This window comes from Apaloderma vittatum, unplaced genomic scaffold, assembly GCF_000703405.1.
Source record: "Apaloderma vittatum isolate BGI_N311 unplaced genomic scaffold, ASM70340v1 scaffold11180, whole genome shotgun sequence".
Lineage (NCBI taxonomy): Eukaryota > Metazoa > Chordata > Aves > Trogoniformes > Trogonidae > Apaloderma > Apaloderma vittatum.
Genome location: NW_009694017.1, coordinates 18,885 through 40,567, shown reverse-complemented (window position 1 = coordinate 40,567; position 21,683 = coordinate 18,885). Strand labels below are relative to the sequence as shown.

General features: G+C 42.4%; 1 protein-coding gene across 1 annotated transcript in view; it reads left to right on the top strand.

Annotated features, from left to right (window-relative positions):
* Window positions 1-5,406: 5,406 nt before the first annotated feature.
* FAM129A (family with sequence similarity 129, member A) overlaps window positions 5,407-21,683 on the top strand; it is a gene marked incomplete at both ends in the record, with an annotated part of 32,344 nt that continues 16,067 nt past the window's right edge. Inside the window, 4 exons of the mRNA XM_009866014.1 lie at window positions 5,407-5,537; window positions 6,021-6,152; window positions 6,850-6,964; window positions 8,458-8,625. Of these exons, the coding sequence (XP_009864316.1) occupies window positions 5,407-5,537; window positions 6,021-6,152; window positions 6,850-6,964; window positions 8,458-8,625 (546 nt within the window). The remainder of the gene's footprint in view (window positions 5,538-6,020; window positions 6,153-6,849; window positions 6,965-8,457; window positions 8,626-21,683) is intronic.

Sequence of the window (21,683 nt, the reverse complement as noted above, 5' to 3'; positions counted from 1 at the left end):
TGCTCTGTGTTTTCCTCTGCATTTTTTCATAATGAGACAGTATTCAGAATTACTTGCAAATAGCAGGATTCACAGTTAAATCACAAGCTGCTCTTAAGACAACAAGTGTTTTTTTAAGACTGTACGAAGTCCATCTCACTCTGGTCTGTCTACTCCCTCTGTAATACAAGATGTTGATGAAGTTACCTGAGAAGAACATTACAGGTGTAAACTGCTTGAAATCTATGGGATACTTGTGCAGATCAGTGTGAAATGTAGCCTCACTTAGTGTAACTCTTGAGGAGGAGCTAAGTACTCTGGTAAAATTGTAGAAAGGGAGATTTGCAAGGTTGGAGTGGAGCCTGTTATTTTTGGCTCCTCCTTTGCCACAGATCAAGTTTACATGAACTTACAAATGTGTGTTTATTTAGCTGGCCCTGAGAGAGAAGCTTCCTTCTCATGGAGCACAAATGTCACACTCTTGGTCCCAGTTAGCTAAGAAATCTGGTTTTTTTCACAAGACAACATTGACTTTCCCACTTGTTCTATAGGGTAGATGGGCTGAGCACCCAAGGAGTGCTTATGTGCTGTGGTTTAGGAAGAGAATGATCCAAGGTGTGATGGGTATTCTCTTCTATGCATTGAGTTTTAGTGACTAACTGGAATTTTACCAGCATCATTCAGTGTTCGCGTTACAGATGGATAATTGGGGGTGCGTGCATGCTGGGGTAGTTACAGCATCGTAATTTTTTAATGAGAGTAGTCTCTGTTAATACAAAACAAGGCTGAGAGTAATTAATTGGTTGCAATATTTTATCAGGCGCAAATCACACTTTTCAACGTGTCTGTGTGGGGAAGAGGGGCAGCTCCATCGAGGAGCTTGGTTAGTCTGAGCAAGTGCAGGCAAACCTGTGGAGAGGTGATTCAGCTAAACCAGAACATGGGATTTGTGTCTCTCCTCCCTTTTTTTCGTAACAGGTATTAAATCATGACGCATGAATAATTTAAATACTGTTTCTCTAAAAAAACAATCAAACCGAGCTATGCTTTCAACAACAAAGAGAGTATTTTATATTGCCTCCCTGTAAGTGTAGGGTAAAGCTTGGGAGCACTTGGATTTACAGAGTTTCTGGGTGGTACCATGAGTCCTGCACAAGAGAGAAGACTGTAGAGAAGAAGGAACCACTGGTAATTCCCACTGCACTATTGTATGTCCCAGAGGACCTGTGCTGGGTACTCTTAAGAGAGGATATGCTGAAGATAATTGTTTCTACAGGTTTTTTGGTGACCAAGTGCATTTGCTAAGTGATGATGCTGTTTAAAGTGAACAGGTGAATTCGGGAAGAACAGTTTTTATGCACGATAACGCAGCAGGAGCAGTGGAGGCTCCTTCTCTCTCTCTCTGCAGCGAGCACTCGGCCAGTTTCAGAGCTGCCAATACCGACATCCAGCTTTGCCAGCTTACAGGGTTCAAGCAGAACATCTGCAGTTTTAGATGTTCGTGTCCATCAGAGGTCGTGTTTCTCTTGGATTTGCGATGAAGATGACCCATGAGCTAAACACTGAAATTTTTTTGTTAACTGCATTTGCTGGCTGGCTGGATAGTAGTAATTTTAAAGCTCGGTACTGAATTTGCTGAATAACATTAAAGCACACAGTATAGTTTGTAGTTTATAATTTAAAAGCGTATCTCCAGTTGTGGGTTGCACTCCTAGCTGGGGAAGCACAATGTGTGTGATATGCTGACCTTTTTTTATATTTACTTCTCATGGCTTTGCTCGTGGCCTTGGGCAAGAAATACAAGGACAAAGTCATTCATTCCTGGTCTGTCTCAGTACTTCACTCATTTGAAGTGCTGTGTATGCTCGCATTCAGCGTGCACAATGCTTATTGTTTCTTTTATGTCTAGAGTTTGCTTTGATACAGCAAATCATCTACTTTTCTTTTTACAGTTCATGTCCCTCAGGGCACAAAGTGTATTTTCCATTGGGCTTAAAATGGTTTAAGAAGATAAATCCCCCAGACGTCCAAAAAGATTTGTATCCCTGATAGTGGTGTTTTTTGAAAACCCCTTTCAAATGGTGCTGAGTACAAGCAATTGTGCTATGAAGGGGAAAGGTCGTGGTCGTCTTGCTACCCTTGGAAGGTACTACCAAACACCAACATTTAGGTGGAATAACGACTTCTATGGCAAGTCTTCACCTCTTTCTCTTCCTAACTTCCAAATGGCAGAAGTCCATAAGTATGACCAACAACTCTCTTGTACATCAGCCAAGAAATTACTTTTTCTGGCCTTTTTTTCCGAATTTTCCTGACCTGCATCCCTACCAGCCTCTTGGCAATGTGTTGCTGAGAGCAGAAAAGTGTGGCAGGGCAAGCTGGCAAGGCAAGCTAGCCGGGCTGTGTGTGACCGTGCCATCAGGCTGAAATCCAGTGGCTAGAGCAGCAGAAATTCATAGAGGACTTGTCCTTATTTTTTAAAAACTCCTTAATAAATAAGGAGTGCCCTTGTTTTTTTTTAAAGTTGTATGTCAGTTTATTTCAATTACAGCAGTGAAACCCAGAAGAAAAAGTTGAGTATTTGAGGACAGGCCCTGGATCTGATGACTTGGAGTTACAAGTGTCCAGCATGGGTGACACACAGTCAAGAAGGTCAAAGACAGTGGAGATGCAAGAGTAAACAAGTATGGGGGAGGATTCCTGATTTCCAGTGGGACAACTGGCAGATGTTTCTTGTTTCTCAGTGCAGTGACATTTGTTTTTAGTCTTAAAATACATATCGTAACTTGGGTTAAACTTTTGTGATGAAGTGCAAGAGGTGATTCTGTAGAACAGGAGATACATCATGAAGCATTAGCAAAGTTTATTTTGGAACAGGATCTAAACTCTCAGCAAAGGGGGAACAGACCCTCACCACGTTAATTTGACAGAGATCTTTGCACCTCCATCACTGTTGTCTTTTCCTGTTGGTAATTTTGGTTGCATGCTGGCTTCTACTGGAGATGATGAAACTATATGTTCTAGGAGAAACCTCGTAGCTGCTGGGTTTCAGATCGTGTTTATACAAGCTGGAGCTGCACTTGTGCCAGACCAACCAAGTGGGAAAGCTGGCCTTGCTCCATATAAACAGCTCTGACTAAGCAAGCCATGCTAAATTTGGAAAAGAATTGGGGGAACTCATTTTTCAACTGCCCTGGAGTATCTCCAGTTGCCCCATGTTATCAGTTCTTCGGAAGAGTTTCTATTACTCATGACTGTTTCCATCGTGTTTGTTTTCAGATAACTTGTTTTTATCTTCTGTAAACCAAAAGAGTTTAAAGATCCATCGTCAAACAATGGATCAAGGGTCCGTCCGCTTCTCTTCCTACCCGCAGGTAGCATTGCAATTCCTGTGGAGCTGAGTGGTGCCAGCTTCATGCGGTGCCACTCACAATCCCCTCAAAAAAACTTCTAATTTCAAGCGGGGGTAGTAGTATTTTTAACACAGTAGTGTTTTTAACACAGAGATCCTTTGCAACAAGTAGTGCAAAGACTGGAATAAACAACCTGAAAGATTTGCTCCTCGATTCGTGCTTCAGTTGATTGTAAATATAGTTTGTAAAAGTTCCACTGATGTCTTATTTCTCACTTATATATTTTATGGATTGCATAGTTCCTTACTCCTTGGTCATCAGGCTTAAAGCTGATCTAAGAAATGTTGACAGTGAAGAAATTTAGCCATAATTGAAAGACTTTGCCAAAATTACAGATATTTCCTGCAATCGTTGCAAGTTTTTTCCCAACACGAGAATTTTATTCTTTGTCCTGCTTCCTCTGCAAGTTTTTACTGCAGGATGCAGGCAGCAGTCAAGTGAGGTCCAGAGTCCTGGAGCCCTCTGTAATAGAGTAAGAGGCCACTGCAAGCTGGAAAAGAAAAAGCCACGGTGGAAAATAGGGGCAAACTCTGAGCAGGAAACTCCACTGGGGCTGAGGCCAACAACATCCTACTGCTGACTGGGACCAGAAGAGAGTAAAAAAAAAAAAAAAGCTGTAAGGAAGGTTTTAGGAAGCTTTATCCTTATTTGGAGAATAAGTGTATGTCTTTGCCTAAAGCAGGCTGGTTTTAAAAGGTTGTCAGATGGGCAGGGATTTTCTACTTCAGGAGCACTGGTATCTTGCTATTATATGCAAGATCATCCTATAATCCTTCAGTCTCAAAGAATCTCGTCTCTTTAAACTGGAGGGTTAGAGTCAAGCTCGTCACCTGGTGCTGTCCCACAAGTAAATCTGTGAAAAACTGACATAACTGAAAACATGTATATGTAATTATCAGAAAGTTATGGAGTAGTTAAATACCGCAGCTATCTGAATGGATGAAATTACCTCTGACAGCTTGGGAATGGCCCACATGAAGAGCAGATCAGAGCTGGACCCAAAATAAGCCCCTTACAAAATCTTTTGCCCTTGCCCATCTCTGTGAACTCCTCAGTCAGCTAGCTCTTTTTCCATGGCTGTCTCAGCCACACATATTTGGTTTTTTAAAATGGAATTAAGGTAGCCAGAAGTGGTAAATGTTAGTCCATCTTGTACACCAGAGCATCCTGTACACTTTCTGCTGTAAAATCCTGTGCACTTACTCTCGTAACGATCCATGGCTTTTCTCTTTGTTTAACCATATTTAAAATTATTGAAGATTTTAAAAGGCATGCTATCTAGATCACAGTCCAGGTTTGGGTTTTCACATTGCTATTTGAGTCATGTATATGCACATGGCTTTAACTTTTAGCTTCGTTTCCCTGTCTGTAAAGCATTGTTATTTCTTTGATAGGATTAATGAGTTAATTACTTGTAAATTGCTTTAAGATTCTCAGGAATGAGACTGTCAGTGTGTTTATTGCTGTTAGTGCTACTGATGAGATCTTGATCATAGCAAGACAATACAAGATTAGTGTTTATTACAGCAGGACTGAGTATCTGTTTATGTTAAAACAAAGAAGAGGCTGAAGTGCCCAATCCTGGAAAATATCCTTTGTAGGAGCTTTGAGTCAGCTTTAAAATATCACTGATAAAATCCGCTAATACAGCTAAACATTAGCCAGTATTACTTGTCTGTATGTTTCTTTGAAAACCTTATCAGTTCTTGAACACCCGTGGTACATCTTGGGGAGAGGCAGATAGCGTCTTTGCATAGAGAAATGGATTTGGGTGTGTTTTTCTCACTCTTAGAGGGAAAAACAACATCCAAACCCCAGTGTTTTACTGGGCGATTTCCCTCTGCTCTTGGTTATCGAATGCATCTCCGAGAGTTTCCTGATCTGCTGTGCAGCAAGAGGCTGTTGGTATGCTTGGGCAGTGTTTTGGGTCACTGGTGATGATCACCTCAGTTCTGCATTACAGTTTCTGAGCCCATGTGCGTTAAATGCAATTAAATCTCTATTTCTGCTTCAGGAAAAACAGAAGCTGTCATCAAAAACTTCAGCCCACACTACAGACGCCAATATGCGGTGGCTTTTTGCAAGCACGTGCAAGCTGAACTGGAGCAGCACCGGGATTCCCAGTCCCGGTTCCTGAAAACCAAGGTAGGAAGGCATGTCTATCCTGCCCCATTCTCAAGCTGCCCTACAGCTCTGCTCTCCTGCTAGAAATAACCAACACATGAACTATTTAAATCACACATTTAGTAGTGGTAATGTATGAAAAACATGAGGTGGAAGTGTATAAGCCACTGACTAGCCTTGGTTTTCTTGGTTTTCACAGCGTTGAACGCCTTGAAGTTAATAGATGGTGTCAATACTCAAAGCCTCTAAAAATCAAACCCAAAGTATTTTTAAAATTATTTAAATGCTTGTATGTATTTTGGAAAGCAGTGTTCTGCTGCTGCCTTCTTACCTCAGGCTGCAAGAATTTGATTATGTATGTGTATCTGCCTGAATCAGAGAGATGTTTGTGACTCCAAATTGCATTTGATGACTGAAAAGCCCTTGTAGCAGCCTTATGGAAGTGTAGAAATAAAAGCTTCAAAACGGACAGAGTCACTGAAGTCTCAAAATTTTTCTTTGTAGCCCCCAGTGGAAGCTGGGACAATCTTATATGAAGCAGAGCTGCTGCATTTTGCTGAGGATCTGAAGAAGTGGAAGGACAGATATGTCGTCATCAGAAACGACTACACTGTGGATTGCTTTGAGACTAAGGAGGTAAATGCTTCTTCTTCCTCTTATTTTCTCGCTATGCTCTCTCTAGGCTCCCAAATAAACTAATACGAAGTGAATTTGTCACTGCCACTGCCTTTCTTTGAGCAGTACTAGGTGAAATGTTGTCCTTAGTGAGGTGGCTCCAGCCTTCTGGAGCTGGCTCGAAGCTCCACGGGGATGGCTGAGGGTACAACCAAGCGCCTTGTGTTGGCTGCGTGCGTTTGCAGGAACTAGCAAATCATTTTAACAGCGCTTTGAACCTTCTTTTGCCTGTCACAGAATGCTTATCTTTATGACATTGTAATACATCCCTGTGCTTCTGTAGTTGGATTTGAAGTTGTAGGTTTTGGGTGGCTTCAAGCTGACTATGGTGAAGCTTTTTATTCAGCAACTGCCATAGTCAAACTGTTCCTGGCTGACAAATAGGGCTTAGAAGAAAATCCCATCTTTTTCTCCTCCCTTCTGTCCTTGACTCTTCACCACAGCTGATAAGATCAAGAGGATATTTTAAAATACGCTTTTTACATTTAAATATGTTCTGAATTTGACATATCTAGGGAATATATCCAGAATTCAGTCTGACAAAAAACAAATCCCTTTGGGGGATATCCCCATGCATTAGCTTTGTCAGTGAGTCGTGTATTTTATGTTTTCCCTCCCCTTAAATCTCTCTTTGACTCCCTTTCTCTTGATTTTCCAGGCCTGCCAGAAAGGAGCTAGCCCTAAATATCGTGTTCTTCCTGCAGGAGGCAAAGTACTGACTTCAGAAGGAGATTACAATTTGCTTTCTGACAAACATTTTCCAGATCCTGTTGGTAAGCACTGCTCAAAACTGAACTGCCAGACCCCAGGTTCTATTCCTTATGCAGACCTCTTCAGGACTGGGCTTTCAGGCTAGATTTCAAAATGAGGGAACAGAAGATGCATGCAGACCGTTTTCTAAGTCAAAGCACAGCTCCAGAGTGTGTCTTGACTTAGAAGCTGCCTGCTTTGACTCAGAAAATGCTATAAGCTAACATCTGAAGAAATGCTGGCTCCCATTTTTTCCAGCATCCCGGCACAAAGCCACTGGAAGCTGTGCAGAAGCAGGGCAGGAACCACACCACCATTGTTCCTGGGCTTTGTTGATATTCCTGGTTTATTTGTTTCCATTTTTAGATGCCAGCTGCCTGTGTTGACTCACGGTTGATAATAAGTCCCACAGAGAGTCCTGGAAGGTTGCTGCTGCTGAATTTGTTGTTTCTGGGACAGGAACAGCTGTGGTCCTGCCTGCCTCCACTCCATAAAGGTGGAGAAAATTTGGGCTTTAAGGGGAGGGTATCTCACGTTGGAGAGTCCTGTTTGGAAAATGGGATGCCACATAAGGAACAGGATAAGGGCAACTTGTTGAAAATGACTTTATTTTTATAAAGTCCTGTCTCATGCAATGCAAAGTTATGACTGTTGGGAGGTGCCCCCCTTACACTCCTTTCCCAAAGTGGTCAGAGGACATGGGACAATAGTGCCTGGAGGTGTCCTCTGTGAGACACCACAACTCTGCAGGAGTTGGAGTTGAGCAACATGGAGCAACCCAAGGTTGCTTGTGGGCTTCCCATGGCTCTCCCTTCACAACAAGTGGCTCAGTCTTTTCTGGCCCTTCTGTGCGATGCTGAAGACCCTCCGAGGTGAACCTCTGATGGCTGGGCTCTTCATGCACGGCACAGAGACAAGATGGGGTTTGGTCATCCATAAAAGGTGTTGTCCAGCATCCCCTGTGCACAGAGACTCAAGCCAGGTGGAACCTGGAGATATTTAGTGCTTTCTTTCCTTCACCTTCAGGGGTTTGAAGTTGCAGTCTGTAAAGCTGTCTTGCAGCTTTGGAAACGGCTGCTGTTCCTACATGGTTTAATGCAGTTTGTTTCTGTAAGGAAGACCATGTGATCCTATCTATTTGGAAGAGACCGGAGCTGCTCACTGAGTTACTTATTTGCATGGAAACCTTTTCCCTAGCAGCTACAATCCAATTAAATACTTTCATTTAAATTTTACCAAAAACATGTAGTTTGTGGCCACCTTGAATACAAAACAAAAGGGCATCGAGTTGTCGTCATATAACATAGAGAGGTGGTTGGTGCCTGCTGAGCTTACCCAGCCTAGCTGTGTCCTCCTGCTCACTGTGCTCAGTCCTTTTGATGAAGGAGACTCAATTTTTTCACGTCTCGTACTTCCCTGCTGGCAAAGGTCTGTTCTCGCTCTCACAGCAAAGAAAAAGAGCCAACCCCCAGAAAGGAATCTGAAGATTTCAAATGGAGACATGTTTTTTGTGTAGGGTCAAGTGAGAAGGAGGTTGCTCAAGCTTTCGTTCAGCTGCCGAGGGAGTTCCCGGTGTACTTGTGGCAGCCCTTCGCCCGGCACAGCTACTACTGCTTCACGGACCCAGAAGCTCAGAGGCAGTTCAGCGCCGTGCTGGGGGACTGCGTGAGACACTCAAACCATGGTGAGTGCAGAAAGGGCCACTTCCTCTATGTCATTCACCCCGGTGAAGATTTAAATAGTTATTATAGTCAAAAAAAATGTAGAAGAATGCAAGTTGCATATGAAAGACACTTGGCTTTCAGTTCATTGAGGAATGCATTAACATACCCCTTCTTGGTTTGTTGGGAGCAAGGTTAAGATGGTATTTGAGCTGCAGTGCACTAAGCTTGGGTAGAAAACATGAGGGAGTTGCTTTGAAAGTGACATTCCCTTCTCTTGTCAGCTCATCTAAATCCAGTATCATGGTACAAAATCATAGGTGATATTTACTAAATATGGCACGGCAAACTCTCACCTGCATTTGCAAGCTTGATGGATGCATCGTAGATATTGTAGACCAGGCTTGTACAACGTGATGGGAATGTAGACTCCCAGTACGTTTCAGTAACGTTATGCATGTATCACCAGTGGTCCAAGATTTGATGTTTTCCACAGGTGTTCAGGTGGCATCTCAAGCCTCAGCCATGGTTAAGTTTGCAGGAGGGACATGAATGGTGTGTAAGACACAGAATTAATTGTTAGCACAAGGACAAATTCTAAATTTTGTTTTCTGGGCATGTTAAACTAAGAAACCTTAAAAAATCTCAAACTCATGACTTGCTAAGGGTTATAAAACCAGCCTTCCTCCCATGAAATTGGAAGACCATTTCTGAGTTGGATTCTTCAGAAAAAGAAATGCTTTCCTGTTTTTCAGATGACTTTTCTCTTTTTCCATCAAACTGACCTGGTTCCCCTGCTGGTGTCCAGGCTCTGCCAGGCCCTTACTGTCACTTTCAAGTCTGCTCTCTTCTTGCTGCCCGTGGTGGGAAATGGGAACACTTGGGAACTTCTCCAGCAATCTCAGGCACTTGGGCCTGAAGCCCGTGCTTGCAGATAAATGAATTGAGAGTGCAGTGTGTGAGCAGTCCCTTTCACTTGCAGAAGTGGCCCCCGGTGTATTTTTTTTAGCTGTCACTTTTGTCTCCTGGTCATCAGCTTCAGACAGCTCTCTCACACTGTCCTCCCCAGATCTTTCTCAACTGCCATCCCCTTTAGGACTCTGTTTTGATGGTAAAAACACATTACTGTATTTCTGTGTGGTTTCCTAAGATGTGCAGTTATTTGTGTAGTGCTCAGTGATGGTTGGTGACAGGTGCCTTTTTCGCAGGACACGCAGGATTCTTTGTCCCAATGCTAGCCAGCTGCTGTATGTTCCCCTGACACTGGGAGATCTGCCTCTTCAGCTCGTTTCCTAGCCATGCTGAAGGTGCTGAGATGCAGCGTGCCCTTCTAGCTCTGACAACCTCATACAAACCAGAGGAAGCAGCTCCAGTGCAAATCCATGTAGGTGTGGAGAGGCTGAGGGCTAAAATCCCCTGGTAGGCAAATAGTCACGGGGACTATTTCCTGACTAGATTTAACATAAGCTGGAGGCATAAGTCTAGAAGGAACATGCGTTGGCACTTCCAAATAGCTTGAGTCTCAATAAATATTCTCTATATGGCTGTTGGAGGAACCTGCATTCCTGTAGCGTGCGCGAGGGCAAAGCCTGCCTCTGATTTTCAGTTTTGATTTGCCTGCTTTGAGCTGCAGCAGTTATACAGTATGAAAGTGCTCTGGGCTTTGGAGAGCCACCCTTTTGCTCCTCAACAAAGTTTCCTAAGGAGATGGGGATTCAATCAAGTTTTCCTGGCACTGTCAGACCTCCATGACTTGAAGCCTGTTCCTGAGGTTTGAGATCTTTCATTTCTCTCTTGTGGAGTAAGTGTAACAGACTGGACAAAGCTTTTGGCAGCCTTTTTTTTTTTTTTTAATTTAAAGTTCAGCACATCACTCTAGGGGCCAATTCTGAATTGGCAGAAGCTGGGACTAGATGACATAATAGGTCTTTTCCATCTCCAGTGCCTGCGAGTCTGTGTTTTACTATATTTCATATGGCTCGACTCTTGCTCATATATGCATCTGTTCCGGGATTTATCCCTCTCGGCTTTTTCTGTGGTCAAGTTTTTATCTGACAGGAGATGCTTAGTGGCACCGGAGTGCCTGCATCAAACAAGGCTCATCCTTTCTGTCATATTTATTTCTGCTCAGCAGACTGATCGGGACATAAGGACAGTCTGGATTAAGACCTACTGTTAACCCAGTAAAACTGAACAGGTTTTTACAGATAGGGAAAAGGGAGCCCATATTTTCTGAATTTCTTGGAGTGATACCATCTCCTAGAAACTGAGGTGCTGCAAACAGAAAAATGACCCCTGTCACCTTAACTCTGCGTATGGCGTGAACTTCTTCAGGTTTTTTTTCCAGGGACTTCATATTGATTTATATTGATAAGATGTTACTTTATTGATACTTTTTAAAGCCTTATTTGCAAACAATTACAAAAACCAGGTGTCAGATAATCCAACAAAGTTATAGGCATGTGTAGCAATACAATGGGTAGGAACGTTTGCAATATAAAAATCAGCTGTGTTCTTTCATTAAAAAACAGTGAAAAGAGAGAAGAAAAGTGAAAAATCCTTCACGCTTCCCATCTTATCTAAGAAGTACTGAGTTAGCTTTTGCCCAGGCAGATTTGGCAGGGGTGGGAGAAAGACTTATGTAATGTCTGATCAGGATTTGCCTTTCTGTCTTTTCTATAATCTGCCCCTTCTGGAAGGGAATGTATTGTGCTGGGCTTTAGCCAAAACTTGGAAGAGTTTTCGGTTAAAGTCTGCTTTCTCCCAGGAGGCAGAATTAAATACGATCTCTTGCTGACCAGAAAACTGGAGTGAGTCAGCACGTGGTCTTGCAATGGGAGCCACCCTGGCATCGAGCTATTTCCTCCCTTTAAAGTCCCTCTGTTATAAATAACCAGTCCAGCCTGCATTTCTGGGTTTTCTGGTCAGAACTCACAGTCAGGAGAATAATTACAAAAAGCATTTGGATTTGGTGATCTCCGCTTGTAACCATGATTCAGATGTATGGATTGCAGGTACTCCCCCTCCCCAATTTCCTTATTGTGTTCAGCCTTTATATTAATTGATGTGTTTGCAGTTCAAGGGGACAATGATTTCTTTAATTATCGATGGTGTATGTAGATCTTTTGCACCCTTCTTGAGCACAGTTCAAACAAAGCATATTTAAAAACTTGGAAATAAGCCTAAACCAACCAGGAGCTGACCGACTGTGGCTTTAAAAAATATTCTAGCACAACTAGACGCATACACTGAGATTCCCTGAATTACCCTCTCTCTGAAAGTTGATTGATTCATTTTATTGTGTAAAGCATGTTATGAGGTATGTGAGTTTTATTATGGGATGTTTAGGGACAGGACCAAAGGTAGGAACAAGGAGGGATCAAAGTGTATTGGAAAGGAACAGGTGTGGGATAACAGAGGAAAAAGGGGATAAAGGGGTACGGAGCTGCTCTCAGGGACGCAAGTGCAGAAAGACATAATGAGAGCTGCAGCTACTTCGCTACCAGATTTGGTGACTCTTAACATAAGCCACACTTGCATTGGTGTCCCTTTCCTATCTGAGTTTGAGTCGAATGTATTTTAAAATTGCTTCTTGCCATTCAGCATATGACCCTTCTCCTGTGAAAATTAATGGCTGTGTGACTTTGCTCCCAGGAAGAAAAAGGTGACTGCAGACATTTGCATGCTCGGTACTGAGGTGCTGCTGTCGGATCTTTGCCATTATCTCAAAAGCTCCATCAAAAAGCCTCCTTCCCTCCAAACTGTCTGTTCTTTACCAGCAGCTTAGTAATGAAGGAGTTCAGTGGGCTGCATGAAAGAACATTGTGTACAGCTGTGAAATGCTGCTACTAATTTCTTATTGAATTTATTATCTAGGCATAGGATATAAAACATTATAGCGAGCATATTTGCTAATTCCAAAGCTTTTGGGCTTCAGTCGATGAATATTATAAATGAAAGGGTGAGTTAAATTAGTTAAATGACATAAATGTGTCTATGGAACAATAACATTGAGGGGAGGTCTCTTCATATATAACATGGGTTGGCCAAAAAACATTCCCTGCAGAAGAATAACAAGCCAACAGATAGAGAGAAGTGAATAGTGAAATATGGTGGTGTGGAGTAATGCAGCCTAGGGATGGGTCTTGATAAAGATAATTCCACATACAAAGAACTGACACTTCTCTGGAGAGAGAGTTACGCAATGAAATTTTCAACGTTCACTTTGCTGGTCTGTTCCTTGTGCACAGGATATTGGCTGTATTTTCCCACGGTGTTTATGTAGCCTTCACTGTTTTAGTAAAACCGAAAAAGAAATGTTTCAAGTGACAAACGTGTTGCAACAAAAGGTAGCTCTTGTAAAAAATACTGTTTCAAGGGTTACTGGAGAACTCTTGCTTTCTGATCTGATCTTAGGTGGGGCGCATTTACAGTGTATTAAATGTGGCCTTATTGGCTTTAGTAAATAATTAGTATTGTTGACTGCATTTGAATTTTTTGTATCAAAAGATCCTACGTTACATAATTTTATAAGAAGTATTGCTGTATTTGTTTCAGTCTTGGTGATTCACAATTAATTCAGGAATATAACAGCGTGTAAAAAGAATACCAATTGTGTGTAAACTTCCTGACAAAAAGAGCAGCAAGAAGGAGAATTTTCTGGCTCTAATATTATTTTTTAACTTTCCCTCCCTAAGTTTTGCCTCAGTTGAGTTTTTCTTACGTTGTCAGAGAGAAGCTGCTGATTGTTCACTGTTACCTCCAGGGAGCTTGTTCTTCTCAAGCATCTGTGGAGGTCAGACCTTCAGCAGTGTAGGATTATATGTAATACTTAGTTTCAAGAACTTTTCAGGTTTTTAAAGAAGCTGTGTTTTTGAGATAAGTGTGGAAGGAAATGGCTTCATTTTTTTCACCTCAAATTTAGGGGGAAATTTTCTTCTGAAATGGCCACCTAACCCCCAAGTGGGGAAGTGTTGTCAGCCCCAGAATGGCAATAATGAAGGAAACGCTCGAAATATTCACAGTGCTCTCATATTTCCCACTCTCCAGTTCTTAATCCTTTGCGTCTGTATGCCCTGAAAATCAGACTGAAGTGTCTTCCGCGTGCTTATTAATTTTTTATTATTTTAAGATGTTTTTATATATGAGGTTAGCAGCTTTTGTGTTTCACCTGGTATTTGCTGTTAAAAGTGAAAAAGCCCAACCACTTGGTGGTGAGATTGAGGGAAGACTGCGTGATGAGAAGGAAAATACAACCAGCCAATTCTGGGAGATGCAGAGTTTCACTTCATGATTTTACCTTCTTTCATCTGGTTTGATTTCACATCCTTATCTTGATAATCACCACTCTTGACACAGGAAGCTGAGGGACTTTCAAAATCATATCCTGTCATCTTCTATTTCACCATAAATAAATTTACAAAAGAGAGAAATAAATACGTTAAAGAAGTACAATGAAGAAATATGTCACGCAAGAGAGAAATACAAAATGTACTTTTAAGCTCATACAGGGCAATCTGCCACAGCTTATCTACATCAGGACAACTAGGACACCTTCAGAGTTTTTTTTCTTCCTCTCTGGCTTTTAGGGTTGCCATGAGCTGCGTCCACATTTCCTTTTTCAACTCTTTAAGTTTAGTCATTTTTCTTAGAATTGCGTCTAGCTTTCCTGTGGTACATGTCTGTCGTACACGTAGAGCTTAGCAACTCTTGGACTGTAATTCAAAATAGTTACTGAAGCATTGATAAAGGTTCAGAGGATGACATTAAATACTTCAGGTGAAGGATATGTATCTCAGTGCACAGAGCAAAGCAGCTGTCACCAGTCCAATTACGACTTTGGAAAGATTTCTGAGTCTTCATGTTGCAAACAGGGTGGTTTTTCTTCTCTGGAGAGGGCAGCTGAAAAGGAGAATTTTCTTGTTCCCTTTTTTAGATGACACGTGGAAGGACCAATTAAAGTAGAACTGAGGAGGAAATTGCTTGTTTTGATGTTCAAGAAAAATGTCCCTTTGCTCTGGGATGAAAGCAGGACCTTTTCTGAAGATTTGCGTGCTAATTTTGGGTGGGAAAAGGTACAAATGGTGACAGAGTATTTGTCCCTTCACCTGCCTACCTGCAAGCTAGGACTTGTGTCTTGGCTTCTCTCACCGAAGCTGCTGCACTTTGATTAATTAAATCACTTTATGGTTAATAAGTTGAGATCTCCTGTGGTCCATGTGAGTGGCTGAGACTATGACTGGTCTTTCACCAGACAGATGATATCTGAGGTCCCAATGGACTTCTCAAAACTCATGTGCAAACTTCCATAGAAAGAGTAACGCTCTCATAATGCTCAAAACCATTTTGCTGTAAATGTCTTGGTTGAGGCTTCCGGGTTGCTGCAAAACTCACAAAATGTTTTAGGGCACTGTTTAGAAAATTTTTGTACAGTTTAGAATACTTTGCTTAAATTAAGACTATATTTCCTCTTTCTGGGATGTTATTACTCTATGACATCAATTTTTCCAATCAGTGTGGCTTTTACTTTTCCAGTAAGCCTGCTTGCCTGTACTGTAGTTAGGATCTGTAGGAGTGACATTCATTCTGAAACACCAAGATGATTAATGTGCTAAAGTCCTAATTGCGATTACAGGCTTCTCACCTCCACACTTCGGGCTGATTCACCTTTTCTCACCTTTTCTACTCTTGTGTGTGGCTCTAAGGTTGTATTCAGGCTCTGGCTTCAAAGTTCAGCAGCAGAAAAAATCTCACTTGCACCAGGAATGTGGTAGCTGGTGTGGGAAGTGCTTGGAAATGGTCAGAGATGAATGTTGCTGCGATTCTTTGTGTGTGTTTATGAGATACACTTGTGTTTCAGATCGTGAAACATAAAGCAGAGGGAGGTTCCTTGTAATCTGCTTTGTGCTGCTTTGGAGAGCTTTAATACAGGCATTATGGGCTGCAGAGCAAATAGTTAAACCCACTGAATGTTGGTTTGGTGGTCTCAGAGGGAACTTGTGCTGCAAAACTTGATGGGCTATAAATACAGCGTATTATTGCAGGGTTGTATCCTGTTTGGAAATGACCTCATCTAGCTTCTGTTAGTGGTTAGCAGCTTTGTACCGCATGATCTATGAATAATACGATAGCGTGTTGATCTCAGGAAAACATGAGAGCTGTGAGGCTGATGCTGCTCAGACCCAGGGCGTTATACTTCACTTTGTTCTCAATTGGCTAACAAGTATGACAGGATTCCATTTTGTAAAAGTAAACAGTGTGTCATTTTCATTCAGAGGAGCATTTCCAGGGGTGCTGTAGTTGTGTTACAAGCCTTGAGCAAACTGTTTGTTCCAGAGATCCAGCTCCTGAGCTCTCCTCATCTCTCCAGGTTCAAGCAGAGGGATTCACTCTCATTTTCTTACCTGCCATCCCCTTTGGGTTGGGACCGTTGGCTTATTTTCTGGAGACAGAAATTTTCAGAATGTTACTTTTTAGAGTCAATAAGCATGGCCTTTCTTACCAACTTTCTGTAATATCTTAAAAGCAGCAGCTCTTAAAACTTGCTGGGAACTCAAGTGGTTACTCTGCGCTGGATGATACCATGATGATCGGATGATCTTGCCCTCTCTTAGCCATTTTCTGTCCATAATCCTCTGTGTCATATTACTCATACACTCCACAGTTGAAAGTTACTCATCTTTAAACAGAAACTCTTTGAGCAACAGACAATAATCGGGCAGTCCCTGCCCACAGCAAATAAATTCCCGGCAGATGTTACCAGAAATGCTAGAAAAATGCTCTTGAGAAAACCTGTGCTGCAAAGATTGCTCTTAGAAAGAGAAATCATTCTTTGTAGTGCTCATTTACTTTCATTCAATAGGCATCACCAAATTGTGGTATTGGGAGGTTGACAGAATGGTTCCGTAACTGCAGGAACACTTCTTATTCCCTGATGTTTTCCAGCTGCCTTCACCCCAAATCCTTCAGTGGCTGGCAGCCACTGTGCAATAGCGTTCTTTGAAGTCCCCGTATAAGAGATGGAAATGTCTAGTGTATTTAGATGGTTAAGACACCGCAGGGTGTTTTAAATGGCAGACTTTTCTTTCAGCAGCAGAAATATTTTTTTCTTTCAATTTTATTAAAGAGCATGTATAGTAGAAAGCAAAGGAAAAACAGCAATCCAAATATACTTAAACAAATACTTCCTGACGTGAGAGGGAGATGACTTAGAAGGATAAGCAAATTGCATAAAATGAAATTTTCTTAGCATGGAATCTATTCAGTGGATGGGTAGCACTGTCCAGGGGAAATAGTAAGTGGTGGAAGCACCATCTTTTGAGACTGCTAAAACCAAAGTTAAGACACTTAAAATTCCAAATGTTTTTCAGCTTTATCTGCTTCCTACTATCTATTTGTAGCATCACAAGAAGGGTGATATCTGTAGAGGGATTTTTCTTGTCCCAGAAAAATGTTATATAAGATGGTCAACAAGAAGGAGCCACAAAACAGATGTTTTGGCAGCACCTTCACCTGAGCCAGCTTTCCACCAAATAGATGAGGAAGCAAGGAAATGTTATTGTGATGCAACAAAAAATTAAATGCAGTTTCTTCTGATTTATCATATTCCCAAAATCATAGTAAGTGGCAAACTTTATCCCCATCAGCAAAGGCTGCCAAACTCAACTTCACAGTCGTCTTCATTTCCTTCCAGTGTCCTCCTGCCATCCCTGCTCGTTAACCAAAGTCAGCCTGTGGTTTTTCAAGATTTGAGGAGTAATTCACAGGCCGTGCTGTCTTGTAGGAGGGAACATAAAAGTGTATCAAATTGTTTAGTGACTTGAGTTGGGAAGGGACATTTGATCAAAGCTGCTGTTACTGAGGATGGTTGGCAATAACCAGGCAAGGCTACCTGCCTGCCTGGGGACTTTACACAATCGCCTCTTATAAATACAGCCATCGTTGGATGCCAGATTGCTTTATAATCCATTAAGTTACCTGCAGGAAGAATTGGAAAATAATACAGAAAATATATAAAATAACATTCACTGAATGCAGAACCTTTCACCAAACTGTAGGCAGCTCTCTAGCACAGGAACGTATCTGTAGATGTCTGGAAACAGATGAAGCCGGGGTGGATTACTTCTGAGTTTCCATCGTCAGATGATGGGCATTATGTCAGAATCAGCATTTCTTTAATTAAAACCCGTGCTCTGTGAGCTCAGAATTCTGGATTCTGTTTTAGCACTTGGTTCATCTACATCTTTGGGCCTCAGCCTTTTGTAAAATGTCAGCCAGAAAGCTTAGATTGCTCTCAGAGGCTTAGCTCACTTTGGTAAAGTACTTTGTCCACAGTCAGTATAACCCTTCATTATTATTAACAGTGAAAGTAATAAATTTATTGTAAGAAAAGCCCATATGGGAGAAGTACATTTACTGGATTGCGATAGGGGCACTCAGTTTCTGCTGAAGAATGACATATTCAGTTTTTGCACATCATAAAACATCATCCTGACTGCAGTTCCTTGGCTCTCCAAACACTTTAACGCAGTAATGCTGCCACTGTATCCAAAAATCAGCGAGTCTCAGTTTGCAGAATTAGCCAAGATGCGGAAGGGAACTGTAAACCGCTGGTGTCTCAGTAGAGCAAACCACCCCATCGCTTTGGGGAGGTGGAAAATACTTGCTGTCTGGTTCTCTCATCCAACTAAGTCCCACCAGGAGCTGGAGAAGTGTTTCCCTGCGCTTCCCAAACACAGGCTTTTGCATGCGGTTGCACGAGCAGTGTGGAAACGAGCTGTGCCACTGCCTTGTATGAAGACTCGACTTGCAGCCATTGCTTTTTTTAAGGGGGTCAACGATATTCCCATCGGTCTTCAACGCCTATTTGCATTCCTGGTTTTTGGTGACCCTTTTAGCCTCTTCTGTGCTGCAATAATGAGTTTGAATAGCTTCATTCATGACAATGAAGGGCACACAGTTTAATCTGGATATGGAAATGCTTTTTTAGCAGCTGGCGTGGCAGGTTAGGAAATGGAATGTTAAGGAGTTGACTGCAATTATGAAAAACTCGTTATCTAAGCGACTCAACATTAGTTGCTTTTGAGCTTTCTGCTACAAAGCACAGCAAGACACCCGATGCAGCAGTACATACAGGTACAAAATATGAACCAGAGCGTTCAAATACAGATTTCATGTTATCCGGATTTGCTGAGAGTCCACAATTTTAGCTAGAGGCAGTGAGGTCTGCACCATTCATCCTCTCTGGTACTGAGGCCTATTTATAGAAGCTTTTGCACAGAGGTCTTCAGTGTTTTGACTAATGAAAGACTGGTCAATTTGTGGCTATGGATGAGACTAACAAGTGTGAGAAAAATGATTCAGATAGACTTTTGCGAGGGGCTTTTAAACAGCGTGGCAGCGACACAACACTCTTCAAGCAGAGGTGCAGCTGTCCTGCCTTGGGTGGGAGAGGAACCGGGGACTGAAGATTTCCTCGTTAGTTGCCCATAAGACCAAAAATTTATCTGCCAAATGATAGAAAAGGAGCCAAGCCATAGCTCGTAGCCTGGAGTGGCTCCTTAGGAAAATGCAAGTCCCACAGCAGCCAAAGTGTCAGACACAGCTGAAGTTAGGAATGGGACCCTCCAAGTTAACACTTCTGCACCAGGTGCAAGAGCACTCAGTGGGTATTGAGTAGCCTGCTCCTCTGTGTATTGTTTTGATGAGCTAAGGTTTGAAATATTTTATATTTTTTTTAAAGAGGAATTTAAGCTGTTTATATGCTGCAAGGAAGCTCATTGCTACAGACAGCTTTCTGCAGTACTGAACAATCTCAGCCGTGCCTTTCAGGCACGTGCTAATTTGGGGAGATATATAAAGTCACAGTGTTTCTGGATGTTCTTACATCTTTTAAAAAGGAGGCTTATAACAGCTACCTTGTGTTTATAAAAAAGTCTATGGTTAGCGATTTCTTTCTTACCTTTTATTAAAATTAGGCTCTACGCTTGGATATGTAAAGGAAGAGTCTCTAAGTCGGTTTTCTTATTTTAAAATTTGCTTTGCTCTCCACAAATAATCTGCTATTGTATTCATTAGCAGCTGGAAGAGTTGCCTGCGTAATTTTTCAAGTCCAGGCCAGCCTGGATTAAGCACCAGGCATCAGCCTGGGTACCTGTAAAGTCTTTCACTGGAGGACATTGGGTAAATTTTATGGCTTTGTATGGGAGCTGGATAAGGATGCCCTACAACCCCCAACACACCAAGCTCCCCTGACATTCTCCATTTGCCGACGACAACGGGGACAGATGCATCCCTCTCAAGAGGTGCCAGCCCCATCTGTTGCAGGGGCACCCCCTGCGCGGGCGTTCAGGGGAGCGAAGCACACGTCGTCCTTGCTGCTGCTGAACAATCGTTCCTGACACCACTGGGATTTACCACCTGCCCTGTTTGCAGCTGCAGCATCTGCCTCCATCTCCCACGCACCGTCCTCTCTCTCGCACGCAAGCAGGGCTACCCCAACAGCTTGTTCATTGTTTTCCTTGCTTCGTTGTGGCACAACGGTGCTGGCTGCCAAGCCAGCCACAGCCCTCTAGCTTTTTTCATAAACTGCTAGATCTGCTTTACAGAAGCCCTGGCTCTTCCCTGCTGAAATCTTGGAGGATGTGCACTGCAGCTCCTTTCAGCTCAGGTACAATTCCCTTTTCTTGAGCCATATCCCATGAATGTGCCTCTGTCTCATGTGCCTCGCCAACAGCTTCTGCACAGCCCAACACTGGATGGATCTAGTTGTTTGGTGCATTATCACTGATGCAATCTTTTCCTCCTGTGGAAAGTGAGAAAGAAATTGCCTAAATTAAGCAATTGTAGCAGCCTTGAAAGATAAAGCTTCCTTTCTACTTGGAGATTTTTTTGTAATAAGACTGCCATAATTGGGTTTTTCTCTGATGTTTACTGGCATAGGAAAGAATGTGTGATTGGGATTTTATGGTGCTTCTCGATATTTTTCCCAGGAACTATTCAAATGCGTTGCTCTTGGGTTTTAGCACCTTGTTCCCACTTCTCTGTGGGACTGGGAAGAGTCAGAACAGAGAGAAAATGTTCCCTTGAGCGTGGATTTTAAAACCTGATGATCTTAAAGGGCAGACTCTTGTCAGTGCTGGCACATCATCATCTCAGCAGGTCCAAGATCCAGCCCTTTGGATGGTCTGTTGTCCCTTTTGGTTAGGAGGGAGCACAGCTGTGAAGAAGGAAAACATGTGAGTCACGCTTCGGAGGGCTGCGGGAGCTGCAGTTCTCCCTTCCTCCAGCCAAGCCTGGCCCTCTTCTTGTCAAGATACTCAGTTTAATTTTGGGAGGACGAAAGCTTTCAGGTGCAAGGCTCTGCCGGTTTCTCAGGTGGCGTACTCCATTCTTACATTAAAGCTGCATCAGAAGATGTTCTCTTGGCAGCGAACAGCCAAACTTACAACTCCTGTACTGATATTTTATCATCCTGGTTTGTGACTTGCAATTAAAAATGCTATAAATCATGGAGATAGCGGTGAAGGTATGGTTGAGGTTTTATCTGACTGGTTTTCTCTTGTTTGTTCATGGTGTGAGCTTGAAGAAATGGTGTGATCTCTGTGGACCCCCAAGTATCTGCAAGACAGGGACACTATCTGTAGAGTGGCACTGAGTGTTTACTGCACCTCAGCATGTATAACATACATTCTTGAAGTGATTTTTGCACCCAGGGGAAACTCTGAAAGAGCAAATTCTGACATTTGGGCTTTCCGCAGATCTGAAACGTCATTGCCTGCCACGCAGATAAAATCTGGACAGTGCTGTTCTCGAGCAGTAACCAGGGTGACACATTGATGAAATTAATTGTAGGTTTCTGTAGCTTTTGGTTTTGTGTAAAGCGCACAGAGGAGACATTTCAGGCATTACTGTAATCCTTTGTTTTTCCCGTAATTTGCATAATCCCTGTGTTGCCCTTGGCATGTATGTAAGCCTCCTGTAAAGCTCCTCTCTTTAGAAGTTTCTGTGAACAAGTCAAAAGAAGCGTCTTGCTTCACAGGCAAGACTTGAGAACTTACTCTCCAGCTCTTCACATTACAAT